At 43.0% G+C, this 25,510-nt stretch overlaps 1 protein-coding gene across 1 annotated transcript in view; it reads left to right on the top strand.

Moving 5' to 3' along the window:
- Lrp2 (LDL receptor related protein 2) overlaps positions 1–25,510 on the top strand; it is a 162,068-nt gene that overhangs the window by 103,285 nt on the left and 33,273 nt on the right. Inside the window, 17 exon segments of the mRNA XM_028882005.2 lie at positions 515–637; positions 1,068–1,199; positions 2,780–2,981; positions 5,966–6,261; positions 7,703–8,219; positions 8,654–8,806; positions 9,256–9,426; positions 10,740–10,963; positions 12,283–12,460; positions 14,234–14,430; positions 15,264–15,509; positions 16,452–16,580; positions 17,466–17,582; positions 18,894–19,010; positions 19,751–19,867; positions 20,966–21,103; positions 22,907–23,029. Coding sequence (XP_028737838.1) covers positions 515–637; positions 1,068–1,199; positions 2,780–2,981; positions 5,966–6,261; positions 7,703–8,219; positions 8,654–8,806; positions 9,256–9,426; positions 10,740–10,963; positions 12,283–12,460; positions 14,234–14,430; positions 15,264–15,509; positions 16,452–16,580; positions 17,466–17,582; positions 18,894–19,010; positions 19,751–19,867; positions 20,966–21,103; positions 22,907–23,029 — 3,180 coding nt within the window.

Below are 25,510 nucleotides of genomic sequence, written 5' to 3'. Positions count from 1 at the left end.
AATTATTTGTATTCACATATTAGAAGCTAACATGACCAATAGCTGTGTAAAGTTCAAAGGTAACAGCTTCTCTCTCATCCACCCTCATTTTTAAGTTACAATAAATAGGTAAGAATATTTCGAATTATGATTTAAGAGTTGTGGTGAGGGACAGAATTGGTAATAAGATTATTTTAATAGTTTTAATATAATTCACTTAATTAAAAAGTCCAGCTGGACACGGTGACACACAACCTTCAATCCCAGCACTTGGGAGGTAGAGCTAAAAGGATCTCTGAGTTCGAGGCTAGCCTGGTCTACATAATGAGTTCCAGGTCAAGCAGGGCTGCACAAAGAAACCCTTTCTTGAAAAAGCCAAAACCAAACAAGTAAATAATAAACTAAAAAGAAAAGACCCTTTCCCAAGCCCCAGCCTTCCTTTTCTGGCAGCGACTAACCAGTTTAAAGACACAGGCAGATGGTCAGCAGAAGGGAGCCTGCTTGTGTTCTAATCTCATGCTTATCTCTCCTCCAGACTTGCAGACATGCCGCAGCACGGAGTTCCAGTGCGCATCCTCTCAGCGCTGTATCCCGAGCTTTTGGTACTGTGACGGTGAAGCCGACTGTTCCGACAGCTCGGATGAACCTGACAGTTGTGGTAAGAGTCAGCAACCCGGCGAAAAAGTTGGATGTAGTTAGAGCAACTGGGGCCCCTCTCACCCTTCAAGTGCTGGAGCCGCTCGGCTAGGTGCTCACCCTCCCTGCTCCTACTCCCAGAAGGGATGCCAAAACCATGGAGTAGGTGTTCCTCCACGAGCGGCTGGTGCAGCGATTGTGATGTGCACCTCACCGGCAGCCTTACTCCACGTTATATTGCCGTACTATAAACCACTCTTGTGTTTTTCCACTGCATTTGTAAAGTCATTCGTAAAACCAGTTCAAAGATCAGCTCTGACACTTCATGTATTCCTGATGCTTATGTGAGTAAGCTTCTCACTGGCGTATACCCGGTTTGAACGTCCTTGATAGAGGCTACAAAGCAGACATCCCAGTCTTTCTGTTGAGCATCTCTCTCTCTCTCTCTTCAGTTCAGATAGTGAACTCCTGCACAGCTAACCAGTTCCAGTGTGATAATGGCAGGTGCATCTCAAACACGTGGGTCTGTGATGATGATAACGACTGCGGGGACATGAGTGATGAGGACCAAAGGCATCACTGTGGTAAGTGAAGGCAGGTTAATTCGCGCGGGCTTGGAGTGTCGACACCATCACTTCCATGCTTTGCAAATGATGCAAAATGACTTGGTGCTCATTCTCTCTCACATTTGCCTAATGGAAATTGTGACTACGTTTCTAGAGCAGGTGAAGGGAACTCAGCTGATCACCCTAGAAGCTACAGGCTTGGAAGCTGTGGTATTCATCAGTGGATTTCTCAGTACCATTGTTGTTTTTAAGCAACTGGTCATATTCTTTCCCCTCCAGCCTGCACCCCCCACATCCTTCCAGTTCCAACCCGCCCTTAACTGAGATACTATCTGCAATTGATACTCTAATGGAGTGTAAGTAGGCATATCAACACTCCATGGCAGGCTCCATGCCCAGGAGTAGTTGGCCAACACAACAAACTCAATGGAATTTTTTTTTGCTTTGTTGGGATTTTTCTTGTCTTGGTCTTCTGTCTCTTTTGGTTTTTTTTTTTTTTGACTTTTTAAAAATTTTGTTTCTTGTCTTTTTTTTTTTTCTGTTTGAGAGAAAGAGAAAGCAAAGTTGTGGGTACGGACATGGGCAGGATCTAAGAGTGGCTTGGGGAAGGGGAAAATATGATCAAAGTATATTGTATGAAAAAATTATTTTTTGGTTTATTTTTGTGATGGGGTTTCTCTGTGTAGCCTTGGCTGTCCTGGAACTCATTCTGTAGACCAGGCTAGCCTTGAACTCATAGTGATCCTCCTGCTCTTGCCTCTTATGTGCTGAGATTAAAGGCTTGTGCCACCACCGCCCAGCCAAAAATTTATAAAAACTCATTCAAATTTAAGAAAAGAGTGGATATTATACCTATATCATTGGTGCCACAATTTTTATTGCCAGCAAAACATCTAGTCGCTGCCTGAGGAGTTTCAGCACCATGGCTTTCCTTCTGAGAAGAACAAGGACAGAGTTTCCTGAAGCGTGGCAGTTGATAGTGAACTTGCAGCCACAGCTCTGCATTCCTTCTGTCACTGACTTACTGGAACTATTTTCTCTTTTCCTTTTATGTCTTGTTTGTGGTGGGATTGGATAAGGCACTGATGATTCTGAATCAGTATGTCACCTCCTTGTGCCATACTATCTGACAACTCTGACCTCCCCTAACCCTGCTCTTCATTGGGGAGGGCTTGCTATGTATTCGAGAGCTCCAGCTTCGGGAGGAGAAAGATCTGTCTCTGCATCCTTCTGGTTGTCTGACTTTGAGATGTCTAGTTAACCAGTTTCCTCACCATCCAATTGGTACTAACATATTAATCTCATTTTGTTCATGTATGATTACACAGTGGAATATGAAGCACGTTGTCAAAATATAAGATATTTGAAGATATTTTTGAAATGGGGTGATTTTCTGAAGTATTATGGGAAAATACGTTTTTGTGTAAATCTTGTTGAGAACTAAGTGAGGTTTTTCGTGTTGATGCTTCCGAAAATGCAGACTCACGTGACTTGTCTGTCCTCTTTATTCATGTTTCTCTTCACCCTTCAGTGTGTTAAAGATTAGAAGACAAGAGAATTTCTGAGCTTTGAGAGATTCTCGTCTGCTTTGATTTCAGAGCTTAGAAATTGCTCCACTTCCCAGTTCGCCTGTAGAAACGACAGACCTCCGCACAGGAGGTGCATTCCCCAGTCCTGGGTCTGTGATGGCGACGCAGACTGTGCTGACGCCCTCGATGAGCTGCAGAACTGCACCAGAAGAACCTGCTCTGGGGGAGAATTCACCTGTGCAAATGGACGGTGTATCATGCAATCATTCAGGTGACCTGTGATTCACACATTTCCCTATTAGGCAGAATGTTCATAGTGCGCATGACACTATCCGGGAAATGGTTGGAAATATTTGAAATCCAGGTTTTAAAAAAATGTTTTAATATGCAACATATCAACACACCATATTGATATAGTTATTTATGTGTTTTATGGATGATGTGGCCCAAGAAGACCCTAGGGTTCATGAAAGCCATAATATGGCCTTCCACCCACAGAGTGGTGGGAAAACGAATGGGTCAGGTTGACACGTGCCTTCTAGTTTTCCGCCTGTGGCTTGGTTATAAGAACTTTTTCTTTCTTTGCTTTCTGTTGTGAGAAAAATAAGAGCTCCAACAAGTGCATCTTGGCTCAGGGTCAAGGCAGCTATGACTGCAGAGCATCAGGTGGGAAGGCCAAAGCTTCTGAAAGTCTTTTTCCTTTTTAAGTTGGAAATACAGCTTTTCATGTAGGACACTTAAAACTCTTAACCCTGTGTATCTCAAACAGATTCAGCTCAGAGCTTGCTGGTTTGGGGAAATTCTATCATTTCCTGCGGTGTGGTTTCTTACCACTGTATCCCAATGGGTTTCTTCACATGAATTTTGTTTTTGTAGTGCACAGCCTCTTCCCACCCTATGTAGTAGTAAATCTTTGACTGTAGAGGGAAGCTCAGAAGGGATAAAGACTGATAGAAGCCTCAATCAAAATAAAACAACCTTGCAAGGAGTTTGCTGAAGGGAGAAAGTATGCAATGCTGTACAACTTTCCAAGATGAATGTAGATATTAAGCATTTGGTGGGCAATAGAGGCAGGCAGATCTCTGTGAGTTTGAGGCCAGCCTGGTTTACAGAGTGAGTTCCAGGACAGCCAGGGCTACACAGAGAAACTCTGTCTCAAAAAAACCAAGGGTAAAAAAAAAAAAAAAAAAAAAAAAAACCCACATGAAAAATAAAAGAAATAAAAACCAATTTGGATATCTTGAACTGAAAGAAGAGATATTGTACCCACTCTGTAGTTAAAAAGCACAGGGGTTATTGAGAGCACTAGGAACCATCAGGCTAGGGAAGAAGATCGAAAGGTCAGAGTTGCAGATGCCAGGGTGATTTGTGTTAGTGGCAGATGCTGAGGTATGTCTGGTATAAAGTGTGGCAAAGATTTACATAGTACGGCATCTTGAAGAGGAAAAATGGTTAAGGCACGTGCTATGAAGGTTGATAATTACCAGCAGGGTCTTAGCATACTGAGCAGTGAATGACAGTGAGTAGGGACAGACGGAAAGTGTATTTGTGGCCTGAAGTCCAGATAGCCATCACTGTACTGGGACAGTTTGGGTCCAGGTGCTTCTTTTGTAGTGAAGCAGCATTTCACAAGCTTTTTGTACACTGAATTGGCAGGGCTGTGATACGTAAATTGTTAATTGGGTTTTGACCATGCGTCATCTTCCTACCTGGCTAAGCATTAACTATCCAGCCATTTCTGGTCTAGTAAGTAGTCAGTACGATCGCTCTTAGATGGGACTATATTCTGAAAACCCGAGGCTTCGTTTTGATTGGACTCTGGGTTGTCTCTTGCCTCCCTTCCTGAGCTCTGCCTTCATCATCACTGTCACCTCCCTGCCTCCTTACTCTGGGGTTACTTCTCTTTCTTTCTTTCTTTCTTTCTTTCTTTCTTTCTTTCTTTCTTTCTTTCTTTCTGACTTTCGTTGCATTTCCTTATTTCTCTCCTTCTGAATTGCTTTTGCCAGTGCTATAACAGATTAAGAAAGAAACAAAGCAAACCAAGATAAAGTTCCCTGGAAACCCAAGATATAGGCCCCCAGTTCTGTCTATCTGAGTGACTTCAGAAGTGAATGTACATCCTCTTGCTGGGCAGAGTGTGTCCCTGCATTTGGCACTGTGGGGCAGGCATAGTTTTCTTCTCGGCACACTGCAGTGGTGTTTGGTGAGACTGAGTTACGACAGGAATACTTGTTGGAATAATGGTATGCAATTATGTCTAAAAGTCTGGCGATTTGCTTCTATTCCACATCCCTCCTGAGTCAGAAGTAAACTAGATAAAGGAAAACATTGTTGTCTCAGATCATTTGGGAATTATTTTTGAATTTCTGGAATGTGAAGTGGGATAAGCCAGTTTGCTTTGACCAAGGCTTTCTTCACAGACCTATGCATACATTTTCAGTCTAATTGTATTGGCAGTACTCCAGGCTTGTGGAAGGCAGTTCTAGTTAGCGGACATGGTCAGTACTCAGCAGCAAAATTGAGTAGGTTCATCTTTGGTGCCTTAGTATCTCGTGAGACTCTGCCCCTAGCTCCTTGCCCTCTTTCTATTGTTTAATGAATTATCAAATATTAGCATTGTCCTTATTTATCCTAAATTCTTTTATATACATGACCAGCTGTCACCATGACCCCATTCAGTAAGCATGGCTTTTTATGGGATCTTAGAATAATCTAGAAAATATAGACTGGTGTGGCTCATGCTATCTCAGGAAACTGAATTATCCTTAGGAACATGGAAATGTTAGGTATCAGAATTAGGACTACAACATACACTCTTCCTTTTCATATATTTCTTGCTAACTAATCTGCTGGCTTTCATCTCCTTCCCATTACCATAACTAACTCACATATCCTGACAGGTGACAGTAGAATTATACAAAGGGTTCTGCCAATGCAAACATTACCCCAGTGGGAAGATAGATGTTCTTTAAAGACACATCATCCAACTACAATTTTATAGGACACAGAATTCATGCTAAGGACTTCTGTACAACATGTCTATCTGGGATATTCCCAGTGTCCATAAACTATCCCATGAGTTACTAATGTATGAATCATGTTGATTTGCCCTATTTGTTATGAAGTCATCGGCACCAGGGGAAGTGGTGTAGGGAGCTGGAGATTGGTGGGGTAGATGACTCTTTTGTAGGGAGAGGGCGAAGGCACTGTGATCTTGTTAAAATGGTCAACGTGGTCCTGCATCCCACAACACAGGTGCGATCGGCGGAATGACTGTGGCGACTACAGTGACGAGCGGGGCTGTTCATACCCACCCTGCAGTGCAGACCAGTTCACCTGTCAGAATGGGCGCTGCATCTCTAGGATGTTTGTCTGTGATGAAGACAACGACTGTGGAGATGGGTCGGATGAGCAGGAGCACCTATGCCACACCCCAGAACCCACCTGCCCCCCTCATCAGTTCCACTGTGACAACGGACACTGCATTGAGATGGGGAAAGTGTGTAACCATATGGATGACTGCTCGGACAACAGCGATGAAAAAGGCTGTGGTGAGCACAGGGCGGAGAGGGGACTGTGTAGATCCTCGCTCCTTTACGGTCTCTCAGGACTTTCCAATCCGTCTTCTACATAGAACATTTACCAAAAAAGTTACCATGGCTTCCATACTAATAGGCAAAGGTTTTTCGGTATACCGATATCCAGGGCGTGCTTTAAGAAGGTTGCACACTAAGGAAGGCATCCAGACTCATAGGCAGCAGGATTCCTAGTGATCCAGTATACATTCTTCCTTTTACAAACAATAACCCAGCATATGGCTAGCAACTGAATTACTTAGGGTCATGTGGCAAACCAGCAGTAGAAGCAGACTTGACTGGATCATGGGTTCAGCACCCTGTCATTCATTAGTAAGTATGTCTTCTTCTGGTGTAGAACAGGTAGGCTTGGCCACCTGTATACCTGTCTTTGAGCTCATCCCACCCCATAAGGCAAAGGTGTACACCACACTGGTAGCTTGTGACTCAGCAGGGGGTGAGCAGCACACCACTGAAGTGGAAGATGTTACAAGTGAGCACGCTGGGCCCCCTCGTCTTCAGTTTCTTCTCTTGCCATTTTTTTTTTAAAGTTTTTTTTTAAATATTTTTTTTAAGGTTTATTTATTTATTATGCATACAGAAGAGGGTGCCAGATCTCATTACAGATGGTTATGAGCCACCATGTGGGTGCTGGGAATTGAACTCAGGACCTCTGGAAGAACAGTCGGTGCTCTTAACCTCTGAACCATCTCTCCAGCCCCTCTCTTGCCATTTTTTAAAGCTTACTGAGAACTGGGTACAGTGGCTTGTGACTAATGTCCCGGCTACTTGCCAGACTGATACAAGATGATAACTTTAGCTTAGGAGCCCAAGACTCTGTCAGCTTAAAAGCACTAGTTGTATTAATTGTCAAAATCTGTAGTGAAGGGCTAAGCTGGGTAGAGTGTGCTGAATAGCCTATAATTTTGTTTAGATGACAGAAGAGACTGGAAAAGTCTATGTTATTAATGTATATCATACTGCATTAACATGTATGTACATAATTTGAATATTTAGAAATTCCAATTGTGCTGTAAACTTTGAAAAGAAAGTTTCCTGTGTTGCACAGAAATTAACAGCTTTATTAGACTTGAAATATTCTTAGTTTTCCCTCAGCTTTAAATATGTTTATACAGTTTTAAATGTGATGTGTTATTTACAAAGTGAGTTTGATTATAGAAACTTAATCAGACATTCTGTAAATGATGGGAGAAAAAAGATTAAGCTAAGGAGGAAGTTGATAAATTACTGACTTTTGAATAACTCATGTGGTCTCTTTGAAAATCCCAGCACCCTCACTTCTTTTGTTATGATTTGCTAAGAATTGGCACTATCTAGTAGGAATACTGATTTTGAGTGTAACTCTGGGCCCAAGGCTGATAGTTTAGTTTCTCTAGTAAGTGTCTTTTGTCTGCAGGCATTAATGAGTGCCTGGATTCTTCAATCAGTCGCTGTGACCACAACTGTACCGACACCATAACTAGTTTCTACTGCTCCTGTCTCCCTGGGTACAAGCTCATGTCTGACAAACGCACTTGTGTGGATATCGATGAATGCAAGGAGTCACCCCAGCTCTGTAGCCAGAAGTGTGAGAATGTAATAGGTTCCTACATTTGTAAGTGCGCTCCTGGCTACATCCGCGAGCCAGATGGGAAGACCTGTCGCCAGAATAGCAACATCGAGCCCTATCTCATCTTTAGCAACCGTTACTATCTGAGAAACTTAACTACAGATGGCACATCTTACTCTCTGATTTTGCAAGGACTGGGCAACGTTGTGGCCCTGGACTTTGACAGAGTAGAAAAGAGGTTGTACTGGATTGATACAGAGAAGCAAATCATTGAGCGGATGTTTTTGAATAAGACAAACCGGGAGACGATCATAAGCCACAGATTACGGCGTGCTGAAAGTCTGGCTGTGGATTGGGTCAGCAGGTAAGAAAAGAACCTCTGGTACGGGTTCCTGCCTTCTTTTGAGGACGAGGTTTCTTTGTTCACCACTCTATATGCCAGGCTAGCTGTCCACATAGGGACACTGGGATTGTAGAAGTGTCCTGCTGTGTATGTCTACACTATATGTGGCTTCTGAGGATTCAGATCCTACTTATCCAACAAGCCACCTCTCTAAACAACTCTTAAATGTTGTAAAAACGTTAAAAATTCTAATGTTTTTCAGGCCTATAGGTCCTTTTCAACTGGAGTATGTGGAAACATTTAATAGCCTTTTCTGCTTCCCTGAGCCCTCTTTTGTTTGGGAAAAGTGCCTGTAACAGCTGTATGTGTGAATCTCAAGGCGCTTGGATAGGAGAATGGGCTGTATGTGTAAAAATAAAGTAGGTGTAATGGTAAATCCTGTCTTTCCATTGCAGAAAACTGTATTGGTTGGATGCCATCCTGGATTGCCTGTTTGTCTCCGACCTTGAAGGTCGACACCGCAAAATGCTAGCCCAGCACTGTGTGGATGCCAACAATACCTTCTGCTTTGAAAATCCCAGGGGAATTGTCCTTCATCCTCAGAATGGGTATCGCCTGTCTGTCATCTTGTACCTCTTCTCTATGTATTCATTCACCTGTTTATGTAGTTAGTTAACGACCAGTATCTTCTCTGGGATCTGTCTTCTGTTTTTCCTGCTTGGTGAATGGGTCAGTGCAATGAGTGGTGTGGCTCACTCAAATGATATTCATCAGCTGGACTCCTGTCTTTGTAATGACAGAATTTTTTGAGTTCATATTTTGAGTTGCATGCTTGAAAAATTGTGATAGATGTTTCTTTAGTGGACTCCCTATATCAAAGCCATGGAAATCCACAATTGTCCATTTTTGAGGACCACCATCCTTATTGTTGTGGATACTTTCTGCCAGTTCTCTTTCCTTTCAGAGAGACTCTGGGATGGGAACTTCATTTCTCTAAATAGACTACAACTGTGTCTTTTGGCTTCAGGGCCTGAGCCTTCTGTGTTTGCTTCCACAGGCATGTCTACTGGGCAGATTGGGGTTCTCGAGCATACATTGCAAGAGCTGGCATGGATGGAGCTAATAAGTCTGTGATTATCTCTACCAAGATAGAATGGCCCAATGCCATCACCATTGACTACACCAACGATCTCTTGTATTGGGCAGATGCTCACCTGGGTTACATTGAGTATGTACCTTGAAAAATAATCAAACTGAGTAACTAATTATGTGCTCTCTTCTTTCTCATAAGGCATGATCTCATGTATACCAGATTGGCCTCAAGGTTTCTGTGTAGCTAGGGATGACTTTGAACTTCTGCTAATTGAGCTATATCCTCAGTCTGAGCTCACACTACCTCCAGGCAAATGCATGGAGCTCTATAGAAATGAGCAGAAAGAGAATGATTAGCATTTATGGCTATTGCCTGTCTAGAAAGTGAGGATAGGATGACAAGAGGCTAGTGAGCTGACTCAGCAATTCAGAGAGTGTTCTCATATGGGACTGGGTTCACTTCTTCCTAGTGCCCATGTGGAATGGCTCACAATCCCCTGTAACTCCATCTCTAGGGGATCTGATGCCTCTGCCTCTGAAGGTATCTGCATATGCCTAAACTTCACACACACACACACACACACACACACACACACACACACACACACACACCCTCCTAGGTAACAATAAGAGAATGATGCTCATCTTAGGAAATCAGGTAGGACCAGCACAAAAGATTATCAACCCATAATACCCACATCACAGCTATGAACTGGTGACTTTGTCAATAATTGTGGTTATTCCAGTTTTTGAGTCTCGCTTTTAAGTGTTTGTCATTTAAGTTTAGTTGTTGCTTTCATCAGAGATTCAGAGGGATACAATTTTTTTAACATATAATTTTTTATTAAAAAATTTTCTTCCCTTTTACATACCAACCCATGTTCCCCTTCTTCCTTTTTTCTTGCTCCCCCCACATAACCCCGTTCCACCCCCACCCCCTCCTCATAGAGAGTAAGGCCTCCCTTGGGTAGTCAACACAGGCTGTTATATCATGTTGGGGACAGACCTGGCCCCTCCCTCTTGCATCAAGGCTGAGCAAGGCATCACACCATAGGGAATGGGGTATAAAAAGCCAGTTTGTGTACCTGGGGTAAGTCCTGGTCCCATTGCCAGGGGACCCAGAAACACATAAAGCCACACAATTTTCACCCCCATTTGGAGGGCCTAGTTTGGTTCCATGTAGGCTCCCCAGCTGTCAGTCCAGAGTCCATGAGCTCCCATTAGCTTGGGTCAGCAATTTCTGTGTTTTTTCCCCATCATGATTCTGAATCCCCTTGCTCTTATTTATAATCCTTCCTCCCTCTCTTCAACTGAACTCCTGGATCTTGGCCAATTACTTGGCTGTTCAGAGGGATAGAATTTCCTTAATTGATGGGTTCACTCACTGATCCTGAAGGGCATTCAGAAGAGAAGGGTCACTTACTTACACTCTGTTCTTCTTGCCACCAGGTTCTCTGATTTGGAGGGCCACCATCGACAAACAGTGTATGATGGAACCCTGCCTCATCCCTTTGCTATCACCCTTTTTGAAGACACTGTTTATTGGACAGATTGGAATACAAGGACGGTTGAAAAGGGAAACAAATATGATGGGTCAGATAGAGCAGTGCTGGTGAACACAACACACAGACCCTTTGACATCCACGTTTACCATCCATACAGGCAGCCGATTGGTGAGTAGTGGATGGTGGACTTGGGTGCAGTTGCTTTCCTACAAACATGATTTGTAGGAAGCTCATTGATACTTTTTTTTGTTTGTTTGTTTGTTTTTGTTTTTTGAGACAGGGTTTCTCTGTAGCTTTGGAGCCTGTCCTGGAACTCACTCTGTAGTGATCTGCCTGTCTCTGCCTCCCAAGTGCTGGGAGTAAAGACGTGTGTGCACCACCATCCAGTTCATTGATACTTGTTAATGTTTTCTTTGAAACACATTTTGAGAATTAAGAGAAGTTCATTCCCTACTTATAAACCAAATTTATAGTTTGCAGTGTTGGGATAGAACCTAGGGTCTTGTGCATCCTAGATAAGCACTCTACCATTGTACTATAGGTCAAGCTCTTAGCTTTTTAGACTAGGTATGTAGCTCATGCTGGCCTTGAACTGACGGTTCATTTGACCATGCATCCTAAGTGAACTATAGGCATTCCTACAGTCAGTATTTTGGTGTGAGGACTGTTGCATTTTAAGGTGAGTTAAATAATTAACCAATTTCATCTCTAAATATTTTGAAAAATGAGGAATTCAGTATGCAATTTAACAGCTATCTCTTAATAACGAAAGCAATTTAAAAGGAAATTGTAGTCATTATGAAGTAGTGTCTGCATATGACAGCATGTTTTATATCACACAAAATAATGGTGGCTGGAAGGAATGGAATTCCTTTGTGAAATTTTATTCTACTTCATACAGTTAAAATTAATTAATACTTTAGAAATAATCCAGAAAAGATTTGGAGTATACTTTCAAGGGGACAGATTGGCCTTTCTGGGTTTGCTTTGCTGTGATGTCTTGCTAAAAAATCTGACAAATTTAGAATGGAAAATGAGAATCGTCAGTATTCAGTATTTCTTTCTGAATGCTAATATTCTTCAGATGGTCTTACTGGAAGTTAAGTTAATCTTTGTTTACAAGCGATGACCAAGAAAGTTAAGACACTGCAAAGGCTATCCATGAGTGTTTCTGGTGTCCAAACTTCTGTTGTCCAAGTTGTTAGGATGAAGGAGGAATTGACAGTGTCTGCTGAGTGAGATTTCAACTCAGGGTTGAAACAGGGTTGCACATGAAGGCAAGCTATGCTCTTTACTTGTTACTCGTTTTCCCAGGGCTTGGAGAAACATCAGAACTGCTATCGGTCTTAGTTAAACATTGGGAAAACGATAAAACTAATAGCTTTCTTTGAGTTACGAAGTAATCAGTTCCATGTGCAGCGAATTGGTATGTGACACTCAAAGCAAATGACCGTGAGTGCATACTTTCTCCCCCTCCCCTCTCACAGTGAACAATCCTTGTGGTACCAACAACGGTGGCTGTTCTCATCTGTGCCTCATCAAAGCAGGAGGGAAAGGCTTCACCTGCGAGTGTCCCGATGACTTCCAGACTGTTCAGCTGAGAGACCGAACACTTTGTATGCCCATGTGCTCCAGCACACAGTTCCTGTGTGGTAACAATGAAAAGTGAGGCGCCCATCTCCCCTTGCTTGCCTCCCCTTGGGCAAGCATTGACCTTTGAGGTTATAGAGAGTTGGGTAGGGAGTTTTCTTTTCCGATTTTTTTTTGAAATGAATTTCTGTTGTGTAGCTCATATTGGCTTAGATAGAGCTCATTATGTAGTTCAGGCTGGCCTGAGACTCAAAACAATCCTCCTGTTTCAGCCTTCTGAGTATTGAGTATAGGTTTCCATCAACTGAGATTTCGGTTCTTTGGTTTGGTTCATTGGTGGCATCTTATCTAGACAGAAAGTCTATTAATTACTAATCACAGAGATAATGCCTATAATAAACAATGGCCTGTTTATTATAGGCATTATTATATTATTATAGTTTACTTCTGATTTCTAATAAACTGTCCTAAGGATTGGGGCTGGAGTGTATTTAAATGCACACTGCTACATTGCCAGGGGTTCCATCTGTGTTAGCCACTGGGGGGATTCAATCTAGAGTTAGGTGTTAATGCTTTTGGGTCCATCTCTTTCCTACAAATTGAATTTTTCTTTATAGCTGAACAAACCCCGTTGTGCTGTATGTCATACTTAGTTCTGAAGAACTGGTTCCATTTCCTTGACATTGTAAATAGAGTAACAATGATGCATGTACAAGCATCTCTACGGCAGGATATGCAACCCTTTGGGTATAAGAGTGGTCTAGCTGAATTCTATTTTAATTTCAGAAACTACCATCCTGGCCATATTAAATCACAGCCCCACCAGCAGTAAATTAGGGCTCTGTAGTCTTCTCAGGTATTAAGTCCCTCCAGTTCCCCCCTGGTCCTGCGGTAACTCAGCTGCTCATAAAATAATCACTCAGAGGCTTAATATTATTTACAAACTGTATGGCCTATGGCAGGCTTCTAGCTAGCTAGCACTTTCTATTAATCTATGTTTTGCCACGTGTTCCATGGCATTGCGGCCTGCTGGCATGTTGTTCCTTGGGCAGCAGGCTGGCATCTCTGCCTTTCTCTTTGCTGTCTCTCTCCTTGGATTTCCTGCCTGCCTCTAAGCTGCCTTGCCATAGGCCAATGCAGTTTATTTATTAACCGATGGGAACAACATATGCTCACAGCATACAGAAAGACATCCTCCAGCAGGGCTCTTTCTCTTTCTCCAGTACTTACCAGTATTTGTGGTCTGGTTTCTTGATGATAGCCACTCTGACTGGGGTTGGGTAGTTTTAGTTGGCATTTCCCCCATGCTAATCCCAGGGATGTTGCTTATTAGCTATGTTTTATTTTTTTTTCTTTTGAGAACTGCCTGTTCATTTCTTTAGTCTTTTTGTTGATTGCCATTTTTGCTTTGTGGGTGTTGCAGTTCCTTGCAATTTCTGGGTATTAGCCCCAAATCTGAATTAGAGCTGATAAAGAGTTTTTCCCATTCTGTGGACTGTCTAAAGAGAAATTATCTCCATTTTTTTTCCTATTTGTTAAAGCTCAATTTGTGGTCCATGATGTGATCAATTTTGGAGCAGCGTCCATGTGACTTTAGCATATATCTGTCACAACGTAAGCACTCAATAATCTTCAGAGCCTTCAAGCTTTCCAAAAAAACCACTCAAATGTCTTCTTTCATTTAGGTAGACAATCTCAGTCACTTACTTCTAAAAGCACAGCTCAAAACTCCATCCTTTTCCCTCCCCCATTTCTTGGGCCTCAGGGTCGAATTCATTTCTCCAGGTGGATATCGCTCATGCCTATGGCCCTCGCTGCGTTTCTACAGGACTTGCTTTCTCTCTGCAGGTGCATCCCCATATGGTGGAAATGTGATGGACAGAAGGACTGCTTGGACGGCTCCGATGAGCCAGATCTGTGCCCACACCGCTTCTGCCGTCTGGGACAGTTCCAGTGCCGGGACGGTAACTGCACAAGCCCCCAGGCCCTGTGCAACGCTCGCCAGGACTGCGCCGACGGCTCCGATGAAGACCACACTCTCTGTGGTACGCTGCGGGCTTCTTTTCGGCCCTCTTTGCCCATTTCTGTAGTTGATTTTGGAAAATCAGCCCAAAATCTGGTTCAAAAAATTTGGAGAAAAGTCAGGACCCATCCAGTATCTGTTTTAATAGAGGTTTTATTTTGAACTTCTAGGGTCAAGAGTAGGTTGTCTGGATGGGTGGTTTTCCAGTATGTGCTAGCATAGAATTCTCTTTGAGCTGACATTGAGAAAGAAATAAGGGATACCTATTCATTTTAAATGAGGGCTATATTTTATTTTTTATTAAAAAGGCACCTCAACACATCAAGAATAGCAATATGCTGGGTGGTGGTGGTGGTGGTGGTGGTGGTGGTGGTGGTGGTGGTGGCACACACCTTTAATCCCAGCAGAGGCAGGAGGATCTCTGTGAGTTTGAGGCCAGCCTGGTCTACCGGGTGAGTTCAAGTTCAGCCAGGGCTACATAGAGAAACCCTATCTTAAAAAACAGTAACAACAAATATAATAATAATAAAGATAAATAAATAAATAAAAACCATAAACTTGGAAGACCATTAAATGATAAAACAGAGTTGGGAGAATGTGTTTAGCACCTGGCTGGCCACCTATTCTATGTGAGGAAAAAAAGATGTGTAAGAAGAGCTCAGAATCTAACAAGAGTCTATTAGTTATTCTAATGAGAATAGCTGTCCGTATAGTGGTCCTTCTTAGCAATAAATACACTAGAATGTAAACGCAGTGAAAGGAAGTTAAGAGAATTCTCTAGATTCCACCCAGTGTGCATTGGGTGTGCCCTTTCTCAACTGCTTCTCAGCTGGTAACTAAATGCCTTGTTTGCAGAGCACCATCGGTGTGAAATCAATGAGTGGCAGTGTGCCAACAAGCGTTGCATCCCAGAGGCTTGGCAGTGTGACTCAGTGAACGACTGCCAGGATAACTCAGATGAAGACAGCTCGCACTGTGCCAGCAGGACCTGCAAACCCGGCCAGTTCAGGTGTAACAATGGCCGCTGTATCCCGCAGAGCTGGAAGTGTGATGTGGACAATGATTGCGGAGACTATTCAGATGAGCCTATCCAGGAATGCAGTGAGTTCCCCGGGGTGGGCCATGCAAAGCCAGAGCTAGGTGGCAAGCGGGTGGCCCCTCCGCCTCAGCCCACGGGTACCCTTTCTTGTCTTCCCTTGCAAATTCCATCACGGCTAGATGAAGCATAGTTGAGTGGCCTTTATCTGTAACCAGACCCCAGTCACACCTCCCTAGCATGGCACTAAGTGTCACGTGGAACATGATAATATGGAGCCCTTTCTCATTTGAGGAACACTGAGATCAGGAACCCGAGGCTTACTCATTTTATAGGTAAATAAAGTCGAATTACCACAGAACCAGCATTTCAATTCAGGGATTTCACTTCAAACCAGGTCCATGCCCTGTCTTAGTTACGGTTTTATTGCTGTGAAGAGACACCATGACCACAGCAATTCTTACAAAGGAAAACATTTAATTGGGGCGTTAGTTTAGAGTTTTAGTTCATTATCATCACCGAGGAAAACCTGGCAGCACACAGGCAGACATGGTGCAGGAAAAGTAGCTTAGAGTTCTATGTCTGGATCTGTAAGCAGCAGGAAGAGAGATTGATAATGGGCCTGGCTTGACTTCTGAACCGTCAAAGCTCACCCTCATGACATACTTGTCCCAACAAGACCACACCTCCCAATTAATTGCGCCTCTTTTTATGGTCCTATGGATGCCCTTTTCATTCACACCACCACATCCCCCTTCCACTCCAAACTGCATCACAACACTAATGAATGGTACTGAGACAGCAGGAGAAGTCAGGGCTCCGTTGTTCCTCTCGTGTTGAACAGATAACACCTAACCGAGATGCCGGTTGCCAGAGTCTGCTTTGTGGTCACGTGGTAACTGCTGACAGACCCTGTCCTCTGCGGAACTGCAGCGAGGAGCCTTCTGGTGCTGTTTCCAGCAGGCCTGGTCCTCCGTTCCTCATTCCTTGCTTTCTTCCTTTTCAAGTGAGCGCTGCTTATAACTGTGACAACCACACGGAGTTCAGCTGCAAAACTAACTACCGCTGCATCCCGAAGTGGGCCGTGTGCAATGGCGCCGACGACTGCCGGGACAACAGTGATGAGCAAGGCTGTGGTAGGAGGGGCTTCGGGGTGGGGGAGGGGCTTCAGGGGTGGGGGAGGGACCGCAGACTGCCAGTGTCAAGTGCTGCTCCCTCTCATACAGACAGATTTCCCATGTTTAGAGTTATTCAGAAGAAATGAATTCATGTCCTCTTAGATGACATCTGGTCCCAAAGCATGCAATAAGTTAAAGAAGGTATCATTAAGATGTTAGGAACACGTTTAATTTTCCCAGATGTAGAATTGGTATTCATACATGACAGGTTTAAATAGCTTGTCTGATCTCACAGATGGCAGAAGGTACAATATGCCTCCAAAGAGAGGTTTCCAAATCTGGATGTATTATTTCATGACCATCATGTTCTGAGTGTCTTTGTGATTTTTATAATCATCTATTGGGCAGCTGTAGTCACTCTGGCAGCATGGAAAGAATTTGTGGACAAAAGACCAAGTAAAGGAATAGAAATTGTCAAAATTATGTACATACTCTCTCACCAAAGTGTCGGAGTGTACATTGTTTGGAAGAGAAAAAATGATAATGTGTTATTTTAATACCACTGGATCTAAACCCACTGAAGGCAATGTAATAGAGTGTTCCATTGACTCCATTTAAGGCCCTGACAATGTTTTAGCTTCTCGTTGCCAATTATAAACTTGATACCATAAGGGCCAGTCACAGTGCCCCATGTCTCTCTCCTACACAGAGATACCCTGGCTCAACTACCCCCACTCCCCATCAAAGGTAATGAATTTATTGTCCAGATAGGGAACAGGTTAGGGTTAGCTCCCAGAGGCCATCCCCCTATGTCTGGGAGCTTCAAGAATATGGAAACAGACTGTATCATAAGGAAGCCGTGGCCTTGGCGTATGACATCTTGAAAATGATGGTGCTTTACAGAGGCGGTGCCATGCAATCCTGGGGATTTCCGATGTAGAAACCACCACTGCATCCCTCTCCGCTGGAAGTGTGATGCCTATGACGACTGTGGAGATAACTCAGATGAGGAAAACTGTGGTGAGTGCTCAGGATTTTGTGACCCTATGAACCACCAGGGCTGACTTGTCCGTTTGTAATAATCACTACTTTTCATCCTCAGAGGGTGGATGTCAAGTTCTTTGGGCTATGGAAGTACATATCTTCCTTCTGAAATGCTTTGGGAGAAGGTATTTGTGAAGGGGTTAGTTTTGATCAAGTCTACTTTTGGTCTGTGGCACTTATTTTTTCAACACAAATGAGATGATTTCTGACAAAAGATAAATAAGAAAACCAAAAGAGGTAAAGTAAGAAAAGGTGCTTGCCCTAAGGACCTGCATTGAAAGTCTTTTCCCCAATGTGGTCCTATTATCAGGGGAAGGAGTATTTCTCCTATTTTGCATGGTCATTCCTGGAATAGGTAATTCTTTTTGTATAAGATATAATAACTGCTAGAAACAGGACACAGGGAAGGAAGCCACAGGTCTAGATCACACTACACCCACTATTCAGTTTTGAATGATAAGGTGTGTTTGGAAAATAAGCCCTACCTGAGTACTTATCACTGGCTCATGATATATTTTCAGTTTCAAGTTTCTTTTTTTAATTATATACTTTTCAGCTTTAGTTACCTTTTAGAATAAGTCTTCAGCTTGACCAGAGGCAATTGAGAGAATTAGGGTATTGATTATATCTGCCAAGTATCAACTGGCTAATACTTGTTGCACTTGTTACACAAAACAGTAGACAGGTGGTACTTCCCAGTCACGTGGGAGTCTGAAGGAAGGTCACAAGCCCACTATGCTTGGGTCAAAGTGTTAATGGACCCTATAGGTATATATAAAAATATGTGCATGAGTTAGAGAATATAGTTCAGTGGTAAAACACTTGGCTTCGTGGATGATGCCCTAGGTTAAATCCCCACTATTACGTGAACAAGAAGGTAATAAAGAAAGTTCATATTGAATACTGTAATTGGTTAGCTGGAGTTTTGCCATTAAAGTACATTTAGATGAAAGCCTTAAAGGCAGTTCTTTTTGGACTTGGATTTGAGGCAGAGGATTGTTTATTTGTGTTTTAAAATATTTTAAAATAAAATAAACATAGTGAGACAGGGTCTCACTATGTTGCTCTGGCTGTCCTGGAACTCAGTATGTCGATCAGATTGGCCTCTTGCCTCCCAAGTGCTGAGATTAAATGCTACCATGCCCATCGAGGCAGAAGATTCTGTCTTAGAATGGGACTGGATCACAGGACAGAATTGTGTACCCATGGATCTAGGCCAGCTCCCACGCCTATCTCCTCGGTGAGATTCCCAGTGCACACTGATGGCCAGGTGGCTTTCCTTTTCAGTCCCACGGGAGTGCACAGAGAGTGAGTTTCGATGTGCCGATCAGCAATGCATCCCCTCTCGATGGGTCTGTGACCAAGAAAATGACTGTGGAGACAACTCGGATGAACGGGATTGTGGTAACTATCGGGCATACAGAATCTTCCACTGTGACAGTTTAGGGACCAGTGTTGATATGGTTCTTTAGTGCATAATGACAGAGGTAATTTATGTGGTATCCTCTGCATTTTCTGTACTTTATGTTTAAAATACAGTATTCTGGTCTTAATGATAGGAAAAATAAGAAAATAAGAAGGATTTTTTTTTATTTATTTTATTTTTTTTATTATCAAGATAGGGTTTCTCTGTGTAATAGTCCTGGCTATCCTGGAACTCACTCTGTAGACTCACTCTGTAGACTCAGAACTCCTCCTGCCTCTGCCTCCCAAGTGCTGGGATTAAAGGTGTACACACCACTGCTGGGCAAGAAAGGGCATCTCTGAGTCTCGTTTTAATTTAGATAAAACCTAGAAGCAGACCTTCATTCTCATTGTGCTTCCAAAGAAACAGGTTAGTTTTCCATAGGTGACCGTGGTGTAGAGGACAGAGCACTGGGACAGAATATCTAAATACTGATTAAACACTGGGTTTGGGGAAATTTTATAATCTTAAACTAGGGAATTAGCTAACAGGGTGATGGTGCTCATATCCACATGCTGAATGGAGAAGCTGAGTTTTGAGTTGATCAGTTTCACAGATGATCCGTGTGAGTGTGCTGTGAGTAAGGCACGGGGTGTGGGTAGGGGGCGATGGTGGCCTTCTCGCACTCATGCATCTAATACCGTGAGATCTCGTGGGAATGATGATCTTTTCTCTTCAGACATGAAGACCTGCCGTCCTGATCATTTCCAGTGTACGAGTGGACATTGTGTGCCCAATTCCTTGACATGTGATGGGAGAGCAGATTGTCTGGATGCTTCTGATGAATCCAGTTGTCGTAAGTGCCTGCTTATTCAAGGTTCTGTACGTCCGAGTGCATGGGAATTAGACACAATCCACTCCTGAGTTTAAAAGCGTCCATATGTTCTATTCAGCCTTCTGATAGTTTTCAGTTTGCCTGAGTCATGGTTTTCCCAGTGGACTTAGGATCCCCAGTTGTTTGCAGTGGCCATTCAAATGCGAATTATTAGCAATATTTTAAATAGAACGTGCTAATAAACTGTATTGTTAGATATCATACAAAACACTGGTTGGACAAAAACATTTCAGATGAAGAAAGCTGTAGCTATGTGCAGCATTAAAGTGTTCTGATGTATGCTTGGTGATGTATAAAAATCATTAAAAATTGTATAACAAGCCGGGCGGTGGTGGCACTCGCCTTTAATCCCAGCACTCGGGAGGCAGAGCCAGGCAGATCTCTGTGAGTTCGAGGCCAGCCTGGTCTCCAAAGCGAGTTCCAGGAAAGGTGCAAAGCTACACAGAGAAACCCTGTCTCGGAAAAACCAAAATGAATAAATAAATAAATAAATAAATAAATAAATAAATAAAAAAATTGTATAACAAATAAAATCCCTCACATTTTAGTGAATACATATTTAACTGTTGATAGCTATTTACAATGGACTGTTGCTTTTGATGCAGTTGCTACCACCTAAAGCTCAGAGACCTTAAAAAAGGGGGGGGGGAGACAGTTCTGATGCAGGTGCAAGTGTCTATGGAATGATTTGTGTCACTGACAAGTGTCCTTAACCCCCCCCAACCCCACTTTTTGTTTGTTTGGTTTTTGTTTGCTTTTTTTTTTTTTTTTTCTTTTGAGACAGCATTTCTCTGTGTAGCCCTGGCTGCCCTGGAACTCACTCTGTAGACCAGGCTGGCCTTGAAACTGGAAGAGATCCGCCTGCTTCTGCCCCCCAGTGCTGGGACCAAAGGCGTGCGCCTCCATGCCTAGACAAAACACGTCCTCTTTAATTTCAATAATAATCACAGCAACAGGGTAATGAATAATAGGGAGGCACAATAGCAAGAGTTGAGAGAGATCTAAAAGGATAGGTTCATCTCATAAATTATATGTATGTATGTTCCTTCTTACCAACAGCTACTCGCTTTCCCAACGGCACCTACTGCCCAGCTGCCATGTTCGAGTGCAAAAATCATGTGTGTATCCAGTCATTTTGGATATGTGATGGAGAAAACGACTGTGTCGATGGTTCCGATGAGGAGCTTCACCTGTGCTGTAAGCGGGAGTGGGCTGGGTTGACGAATGGATCTCAGTGTTCCTTAAATGTAGTGTGTGAGCTCGGAGGGCAGCTGTATCATTTTGAGCCCTGATGGATGCACAATTCATACTGTTGCTCTCGCTCGGTTCTTGCTTCAGTTCTCCATCTGGAGCTTGAGAAGGTTGGATCAACAACCAAGATTTTAAACATTGAGGCTGTAGCAAATATGGAAACCAGAAGTGCGCACATATGTAGGGGCACAGGTCTCTTGCTTCATCCTTGACATACCCTTCCCTTACAGAAAACCTCAAGACCCGGCTCACTTCCATTTACATAACAATTCAAGGCCATCTTACATGTACTTATTTGTTTGTTTTTAATGAGTGGACTCTACTGTTGGTTGACAGGCCAAAATCACACCACATATTCTGGCTTCATTTTATTGAGGCAAGACCTGGATGGATGGGACCTTTTTTCAGATTAAAAAAAATATGTGTCTAGGTATTTTGTCTACATGTGTGTCTGTGCAACACATTGAACAGAGCTACCCAAGGCCAGTAGAGGGCGTCAGAGCCCCTGGAATTGGACTTGCAGATGGCTCTAAGCTTCCATGTAGGTGCCGGGAAGGGAACTTTAGTGCTCTTAATCGCTGTGCCATCTTTCCAGCTCCCCATAACTTTTTAAAAGCCCCAGAGCTTTTTGAATGGTCCACCGGCTGAGAGCTATTGATTTAAGTAAAGTGAGTGCAATTGCTATTGTCTTGAGTCACTGGTGAAAAGCTAGTGGAAATCATTCTCACAGTGTCTTCCCCAGGCTGGAAATGGGAGGTATTGCTCAGGAAAATGTGAGAAATGCAAATTCGCGGGCTTGAGTAGGTTCAGGAGACCTAGCAATCGAGTCAGGAAGAAAGTTTTCAAGTGATTCACGAGTGAGGTGAAGTGAATTCAGAAGGGAGGGACCCAGACTCATCTCTGCCTGGAATCTTCTGATGGCTTGCGTGCCTATCGATCGCTCTTAGAAGTTACTTCTCAAGTCATACCACCTTTCATTCTCTTCCCAGAACCTCCCTACTCAGTTTCAGGGCAGAGCTCTGATTACCGGGAGGGTGGTAGAATATTCCCTTCCTTTCTGGAAACTGTTGCTTTTCACAACGGTCTTCCAGCACCGCCTGATAGTGCCTTAGCCGTTAGGAATTAGCTCTGCCTCTTATTTTGTTTTTCACTTTATGACTTGAAATTTCAGAGAAGCCCTTGGGAAGCTATCTCTCTTTGTCAGGCAAAATAGGCATAGCCAATAAAATCACACACGTGCCAGTCGTTTATAGCAAATGATTTAAGTAGTAGTTCCACTAACAGCACCTCGCTTCATGACCCACACACGTCCTTGTTCTGTGCCCTTGCCACAGAGTTCTTAATACAGGTTTCAAGCCCACCATGTTCTTTCCCGATTCATCTTTCCCTTGTGGGTTCTTTTCTGACCTGTTTCCTTGTGTTATATTTCATATAGATGTTTCCAAGGAGGGGGCTCCTTGTGTAATTGGTTCATCTGCATGTAAAGTCTGTTCCTGCTATAATGAGGTTCCATGAGAGTAAAGACTGTGTCTTCCTTGCTCCTCTTTATATCTAGGATATCTCTAACACCTGCAACAGTGCTGTGGTGTGTATGTGAGACTCAAGACATGTTTGTTGATTAATCAGATAAGCAAGGTGATGAATGAATGAATGAGTGAATGAATGAATGAAGTGGGCCTGGCATTGGGATAGCCTGGAGTACACTGTCACTTCTACTTTCAACTTGCAGTGTTGTTTTTTATTTGTCAGTCAATGTTCCGTGTGAATCGCCACATCGTTTCCGGTGTGATAACAGTCGCTGTATTTATGGGCACCAGCTTTGCAATGGTGTGGATGACTGCGGAGATGGAACCGACGAGAAAGAAGAACACTGTAAGTAAGATGGAAAAGAAGAAGGCAGAAACCAGGGTCCTTCGCTCTTGTAAGATGTTCCTCTGGGGTTTCCATCTGTCCTGCTGAGGAGGCCTGTGGTGTGTCGGGGGACCCGCTCCCACTTTTCCCCCAGGGTACTCTTAAGTAGGGAGAAGTGAGAAATATTTAGATAGAAATATAGAGGGGAGAGAAACACAGGATAGCCTCGGGAGGGCCTGAATCAAAACCCACTGGCCCCTTCTATCTCTTCTAAAGGGCTACTTATAGAAATGCCAAGGAATGAGTAAAAGAACCCCCCTCACACAGCCAAGTGCAGACCCTTCCAAAGACCTGGTAACCACTGCACATCGTCAGTCCATCCCCTTATGCACCCCTGTTGTACAAAGCAAGCTCAGATCTCACTAGGAAACCTCTGGGGGCTCCCACAGTGGTGGTGTATCACAGACAATACAAACACATACACGGCTCAGATGCCAACCTGCCACCCCCTTCCTATCTCATCGAGCAAGATGTTGACAGGCCCCTTACATGTCAGTCTTTGCTTAAGCATTTAATAAGCTGCTCTCCCATATCTTGTAAGAAAACGAGAGGAAAGACTAAATGCTGGTTGAGTCACCCTCCACAGGTTAAAGGATTATTTGTTGTCAAAGACGAGGCTTGGCTACTCCACAACCAATAGTTACTAATGGGTAACCTGATATGTGAGTGTGTGTTCCTTCTCATGCTTAGTTGAAAAGATTATGGCAAGTGAGGCACCACTGGTGTTAACATAGCTAACCTAGAATCCTTTCTAAACATGCAAATCCATTTCCCAGGTGAATAAGTGCATCCTAATTTATGTGTTTGGGTGTCTTGTCTGCATGTGTGTCTGCACCTTATGCATGACTGGTACCCAGGAAGACCAGAGGAGGGTGTCAGATTGCTTAGAATTGACAGACAGTTGTGAGCTGCATTGTGGGTGCTGAGCCCTGAATCCAGGTCCTCAAGGAAAGCAACCAGTACTATTAACCATTGAGACATCTCTTCAACTCCAGTAGATTATTTTAAGATTAAAAAAAAACTGACTGAATTTCATATCTAAGTCCTGAAAGTAGTTGTACTTTGGTTTAAAAGTCTGTCTATTGAGAGAGAGTTGATGAGTTTTTTTGGAAATTAGTTTGTTTAGAGAAAAGCCATTGAGAAAATTGAAAATGGATACAAGTAGCTAGTTTTATTTGTGTTTCCTGTCCCCAGTAAAAGTATGACAAAATGAATATTGTATTTCATTCTACTTGGAATGAAAGAATTAGACTCGTTCACCAACAGCAGTTCTGAAATACCACTGGGCTAGGATGACACCTGTTGAACATGGACAACTCTGGTTTTTGCTGGAATCAATACTTAACAACACCTTGCACACTCTCTATTGCATGGAGATACCAGACTGCAAATAGTATGTTCAGTCCATGCAGATGCTGTGAAGGGACCACTTAGGTCAGAAGGGATTTGGTTAGGTCGGGATACCTCTCTGAGGGAAGCATCTATGCCTCTTGCGTTTCTTAGTCTCTGACTTGTTTTCCTCGTCATATGAAGGTGCTATGTAGACTGTGTTCCCCTTAGGGGATGTACGCTGTCTAACATCACTCACTTGTACGTTGGAGTCCAAGATTTTTTTCAAGAAAAGATTTTTGACGAATGATGTACAGGAAGACACAATGCACTGCGTCTTAACTGCGGCAAGCTGTAAATGCTTCTGGATCGTCACTTTAAAAGACTTGTATTTGATATAATGAGTCCAGTTCTTTAGTATTGTGCTGATCTTGGGATAAAGGAATTCTATAGGTAGAATACATCCACTCTTTGAATGTGCTCTTGAACAAGAAACAGGAAACAACACATAGTTTTGGAGAAAACTTTTATATTCCTAGTCATATGTTGATGAACTGAGAAATGTTTATCTTCAATTTGAAGCACTATAACTTCCTTATAAAATTCTTTCATTTACCGGTCTGATGACTGATTATCTTTAAAATCATTATTGCTTCAGAAATGCCAATTCTAGAATCATTTTCTGGTCTGTTTGGCATTGCTCTGGATCCATTCTTCTCACTGTAAAAATACTGCATGTAGAAAATCATCATAGGTAATAATCCTCCTGAATCATTTCAATTCACACTTAAAATCAATGGTGCGGCAGTTACCACATTTTGGCGTATTCAGCCACATATTTCTCTCAGGAAGCTGTCCTCAGATCTGAAGTTAATAACTTCACTGAATGGTCCTTTTGAGACAGCTCTTCATCCACCTCATTTTTTTCTTCACCACCTTTGTCGCGGCTCACTGGCAGGTACACTGTTAGGAAAAGAGAAGGGCATTTTGTCCAGCTATGGCATCACTGGTCCTGTGCATCTTAGAGCCTTTTAACCTACAAATTCTTCCTGCTTGGGGCTTAGATACAGTTAGCTTTTTCCCACACTGCAAGGTTTTTTGCCATTAGTTTCT

This window comes from Peromyscus leucopus, chromosome 4 (genome assembly GCF_004664715.2).
Source record: "Peromyscus leucopus breed LL Stock chromosome 4, UCI_PerLeu_2.1, whole genome shotgun sequence".
Classification (NCBI taxonomy): domain Eukaryota; kingdom Metazoa; phylum Chordata; class Mammalia; order Rodentia; family Cricetidae; genus Peromyscus; species Peromyscus leucopus.
Note: the sequence above shows the minus strand (reverse complement) of the source record. Positions and strands in the feature narration are given on the sequence as shown.